The sequence below is a fragment of the Myotis davidii genome, unplaced genomic scaffold (genome assembly GCF_000327345.1).
Source record: "Myotis davidii unplaced genomic scaffold, ASM32734v1 scaffold252, whole genome shotgun sequence".
Lineage (NCBI taxonomy): Eukaryota > Metazoa > Chordata > Mammalia > Chiroptera > Vespertilionidae > Myotis > Myotis davidii.
Window position 1 is genome coordinate 325,383 of NW_006283768.1, and position 6,011 is coordinate 331,393.

The 6,011-nt window shown below is 33.5% G+C and overlaps 1 protein-coding gene across 1 annotated transcript in view; it reads right to left on the reverse strand.

Annotated features, from left to right (window-relative positions):
• Window positions 1-6,011, reverse strand: part of RAP1GDS1 (RAP1, GTP-GDP dissociation stimulator 1) — a 97,850-nt gene that overhangs the window by 60,891 nt on the left and 30,948 nt on the right. The window contains exon 3 of the mRNA XM_015566044.1: window positions 5,117-5,242. Within this exon, the coding sequence (XP_015421530.1) occupies window positions 5,117-5,242 (126 nt within the window). The remainder of the gene's footprint in view (window positions 1-5,116; window positions 5,243-6,011) is intronic.

A 6,011-nucleotide genomic window follows, 5' to 3' on the forward strand; every position in this document is an offset into this window, starting at 1 on the left:
TTGGCAGTTAATTTGCATATCAACCTAATTAGCCAATGAAAAGGGTAGCGTCGTACGCCAATTACCATTTTTCTCTTTTATTAGTGTAGATAATCCTATATAATAAAAGCCTAATATGCTAAGTGTCCAGTTGTCTGTTCAACCAATCAAAGTGTAATATGCTAATGATATGCTAAGGCCACTCAACCACTCACTATACCATGCACTGACTACCAGGGGGCAGATAGTTGAATGGTCGACCTGTCGCTATGATGTGCAGTGACCATCAGGTGGCAGGCAGTCGACCGGTCGACCAGTCGCTATGAAATGCACTGACCACTAGGGGGCAGACGCTCCGACCAGTAGGTTAGCTTGCTGCTGGGGTCCGGCTGACCGGGATTGAGCGTGATGGGCCGGACATGCCCTGGAGCCCTCCCACAGTCCTTCCCCAGCTGGCCAACTTCCCACATCCCTCCCTGGCCCCAATTATGCACTGGTGGAGTTCCTCAGCCTGGCCTGCGCCCTCTCACAATCCAGGACCCCTTGGGAGATGTCGGAGAGCTAGTTTCGGCCCAATCCCACAGGTCAGGGCAAGGGACCCCACTGATTTACGAATTCGTGCACTGGGCCTCTAGTATCATATAAGATAATATGTCAAATAAGAATCTTAAGTATGCATCTTTCCAATAACAGAACTAATTATATAATAGCAAGCATTAACTTTATTTCTGTAAAAGAACATAGCTGAACTCTTACCATTCACAACAGTGTGGATGGACATGGATAGCATTATGCTAAGTGAAATAAGCCAGTTGGAAAAAGATAAATATCACATGTAGGGGCATGTGAGGGGGTCGGGTGGTGGCTGGGGAGAGATCAATGGGAGAAAAAGGAGACATAAGTAATACTATATGTAATACTTTAAATAATAAAGAATTTTTAAAAAAAGAAACATGAAATATAGAGAGCAAGTAAGGTGTAAAACGTTTCAACAGGTGGAGTGAGAGAACATTCCAGAAGGGAGCTTAGGCCAGGAACTACATCTGCCTTCTACGGAAGGAACTGCTAAGAGTTAATTAAAAATTAGTGTTGTTTCCACATCTGCCATCACTAAAGCTCCTCTTCCAATGATCGACAGTGCTCTGAAGCCTTCACACAGTACTAAGAGGACTTATGAACTCAAAATTTATGAAACTGTGAGCATTCAGAAAATAATCAAGTACATTATTAAGAAGTGGAAAATAAGTCATAAAAAATTAAAGATTCAATTTAAACAACAAAAAAGGCATAGTTATTTAATTTTAACATGTATTGATTTGAATTATATATTTTCTCTGGTATATTAAAAGGCACAAATATTTAATTTCATGTAATCATTTTCTTCAAGCTTCTACTACCTAACTTTTAACCAGTATATCCCATATCAATTATTTCCTAACCTCAAGCAGTGACATCTACAAACAGAAAAAACAACTTCCATTTATCCCTATAAATTATAAAGGGTGTAAATTTAATATGAAGTTCTTCAATACTATAAAGCCATTTAAATATATCAGCAATTTAAAATGTGCACAGCTATGTAGACAAAGCTAATTACTGAAAGAAAGGACTAAGATGGCCATATTAAGGAGAAAAAAAAGAACTAATTTTTTAATTACTTTTGAGAGGAACGTGTAATTATACAGGCCAAAGATGTTCATTTCTGAAATGTTTAAATGTTTTGTTTTTTATTTATTTTAGAAAGAAAGGAAAAAAGGGACAAATATCAATCCTGACTAGGGATGAAACCCGCAACTTGAGTACGTGCTCTGACTGGGAATCAAACTGGCAACCTTTTGGTGCATGGGACAATGCTCAACCAACTGAGCCACACCAATCAGGGTTAATATTTCTGTTTATTTAAAATCACATTCCCTAGCATATTCCAATCACAACTTTACTGATTTCTAAAAATGAAATACAATTTTCTTCTTTGATCTAAAAGATGTCAAACTTCCCATATGTTATTTTGCCAAAGTTCCAGAGCAAAAGAGTTTTAAAATGTTGCTTATATCAAAAGTCTGTTTGGATAGTTCTAAAGAGAAATCCATAACTGAAGTGCTTTGAATGCTTTCTGGGAAAACAGAAAAAAGACCAGGTATTTTAATGTTCCCACAAAGCGATTCTTTCATTTCCATATGCAAGAGAGAGCCTGGGATTTAAAAAGTTCGTAACAACAAAGCCTCACTAGGTCCCATTTAGCAGTTTTATTGTCTGTTACCAGATGTTAGCATTATGTAAGATCATTTCCTCCTATTAGGAAGAGTTCCTAAGATTCGGTAAAAGCTGGTAAAACTGAAATCTAACCTACTTTTTTCAAAAGATTTCCATGGATTTAAATTTAACTGAAATATGCTAGCAAACACTTTGCTTTTTAAGTGTTAAAATAAAAATCTGTAAAACAGGCATACATTTCTCAAATTTACTTCTCTAACAGTGAATTCCTTTATAATAAACCCACACAAAAAATTATTCATTTAGAGTATATTTATAAAATGTAAGTAAACTGATTATTCTAATGTATAAGTTTAATAAAACACAAATGTAAATTTTAAAACATGTTATTTATAAGAAAAAGATTTCTTGTATTTATAAAACTGCCATGTGTAGTTTTCTATTATCCTTCATTCTTTGAAGGATAATAGAAAACTACATTCTCAAGATGGAAGTTTAATAAATTAATTAAAATAGAAGCCATTCAAAACTTTTTAAAAAGAGAAATCTAATTTCTGGGTTCTTTCAAACTGCCAATTGTCATAAAATACAATGAGAAATACATTTCAAATACATTCACAAGTCAAGTACATAACATCCCATTTACAGACTTTTATGTTATTCCCGCAATTCAAATACAGGCACTATACTTTTCCTACAATTATTTGGAAAAATCAATAAAAAGTTCACAGAAAGCTAATTTCAAATAAAAGGGTAAGAAAACATACATTCTTATGAAAATTATATGCATAAGCAGGACACAATGAACACATTTCATCACATGATTTATAGTAATAAATTACTTCTTATATTAATATTTAAGACTACTAACTTCATTTTTCTTAAAGGTTTAAAAGTATATATAAAAATCAGGCTGTATTCACTATGCTCAATTTTCCATGGAACTATAATTTCCATTAAATTACATGAGAATAAATATTACAGATAAATGAAATTTAAAAACGAACATCATAGCCTAAAGATTTTCTACTGTATACCTTGTAAGAACAGAGTAAGTGGATATGATAAAAACACTATAATAATGGACTGTGGTTTCATCAAAATAATAATCATATTAACTAGACATTACCCTAACTTCAAGGTTCATTATTAGTACACAGGAAATAAAATTACTCTGCCCATAACAACAGAGCAACATGAAACAATAAATCACTATGGGTGTTTCTTCTATTTTACCATTAAGTGAAACTCAAAACAAAATTACTCAAAAGAGGTATCGCCTATGTTCAAACAATGGGTAATTCAAGAATACCTGAACTAAACAAGATTAAAAAATACTTTTGATAGCCTTAAATTCTAAAAATAAACACAGGATAGTAATGATCAATGCTCTCCAAGTACATGCCATCAATCATTCACAATTACTCTGTAGAAGTCTTTATAATGTATATTGTTAAAATTAATCATATAAAATATAAATAAGTGGTTCATTCTTGAAAACTAACATTGTAAACTATGGTGTTTAATAAGAACATTAAATATGGAAATGCAAATTATAAACATACAGCACTAGAATTTTATAAATAAAGTTAATATCCTAGCAAAGAAAGAACTAGCATCCATTCCCCCAGACATCACAGTTAATGTTCCAGAAAAAGGAAGGAAAGGAAGAATAAATAAGACTAACCTGACCACCACTGCTACAGACAAGTTATGACTGAAAGCTGTAGTTTTAATCCTTTTTTCTATTTCTTTCTCTTATCATAAATGAGTATGTTTATGACCTTATGTAATATCTGGTTTATGTGCACAAACCACTATTGGAAACATTGCCTATTATAAAAAGGCTTTGTCTTGTGCGTTTATACCAAAATAGAACTCGTTTAAAAAGTCAATTATAAACTCAATAAAGAAAATAAGCAATAAAAGTTATCCTAGTTCTATAATAGAATTAAATTCCTAGGAGACTTTAAGGGTGAAATTTAAAGTATTTGTTTTGGGCTCAGAAAATATAAATCTAGGGAAAATCAGAATAAATCTAATTAAATTAAATATACTCAAAATTTTTCTATATTTTGGTTACATATATGTAGCAAAGGAGAAGCAGGAAGTGCAAAATTTTTGCAATATATCCATATCCACGTTCTTGCTGTCTTTTTGCCCACAACAGTATATGACAGAAAATGGTGAGGATGACAATGGCTTTGTGACAAATAGGAATGGACTTAACGCAGACGTAGTAGGCCAATCTAGCTTTTGAGAAGGTAATGGTTTTTATGAATGGTTTTACTGAATTGCAAAAATGTACTTGGACTGCCCTAGCTGGTTTGGCTCAGTGGATACAGCATTGGTCTGTGGGCTGAAGGGCCCCAGGTTTGATTCCAGTCAAGGGCACATGCCCAGGTTGTGGGCTTGATCCCCCATGTGGGGTGTGCAGGAGGCAGCTGATCAACGATTCTCTCTCACATTGATGTTTCTATCCCTTTCTCCCTCTCCCTTCTTCTTTGAAATAAAAAAATATATATTTTAAAAAAATGAAATAAAAATGTATTTGGACAGACTTCGAAACTTTAAAAAACTGTGTTCATAAACATTCTTATTCAGATAGTACTTTAATAAAATCTAATTAAAAAGATACAGATATATTTAAACTCCCGATTTCTTAGAAACTAACTTACTTTCCTCTAAAAATATAATTTGTGATAGCAGAGGAAAAGAACTATCATTTCCTATAATTTCTTAGTTAAGACTAGTATGGCCCATATTTCCACCAGTTCTACTAAATGTGCAGAGCTGTCATACAGGCCCATGTTAGTGTCTTTAGCCTAGAACGGACAATGCTAACACTAAAAGGGAAATCAGTCTGAAAATCATAATCTTTAACAAAAGTTTATAAGTGTATCACTGATATTTCAACACTTACGGCTATCATAACATATGTTTCCTAGAGCCCTGCCCGTTTGAAGCAGCACTTCCTGGTCTTTGCTATTTAGTAGCTGCACCAGTGGTGAAATCAATCCAGCATCCACACATGGAATTCGCATAAACTCTGAAAATAAGAGACATATTTAATTAAAAATTTAAAAATTCACAAGTTACACAAATCATGTTCCTTAATAAAATACTTATTAAAATGTTTAAGGTGGCTTAATATTTGAAGAGTACATTTCTGTTCAAAATTACCATTGCTACTCTACTACATACTTCATGAAAAAAGTACACAAAAAATTAGTGGAGTCGTATTTTCCTTTGCTGACAGTCTGCCATAAACCAAAAGGGTTTTTAATTAACTTACTTTATACCTAATTTATCACCATCTTCTTATAATAATTGCTTATGTGCTTATGAAGCAGCATATGATGGTGGAGAAACTGGTAATGGTCTTTTCATGAGCCTGATAATTAAAGTACAGCAGGTCCTCAAACAACTTGTTCCGTTCAATGCTGTTTTGTTATAATGCTGATGAGATACGGTAGAAATCTAACTCTTGTTTATATCAGATTAGCCTATGGTAAAATCGGTTTTGTCATCCATTGTTTCACCACAGTTCCATGAACCTATTGATGACACCAAGTGAGGACTACTGTACTACAGTTATAAACTAAGCCATCAAATTGCATAATTTTCACTGTATGTTCTCTAAAAATTTAAAATACAGCATTTTTTAAAAGGTTCAAGTGAATCATCCTATATAATAAAAGGATAATATGCAAGTCAACCGAATTGCGCAATGATCAGTCACTATGACGCACACTGACCACCAAGGGGCAGATGCTCAATGAGGAGCTGCCCCCTGGTGGTCAGTGTGCTCCAACATG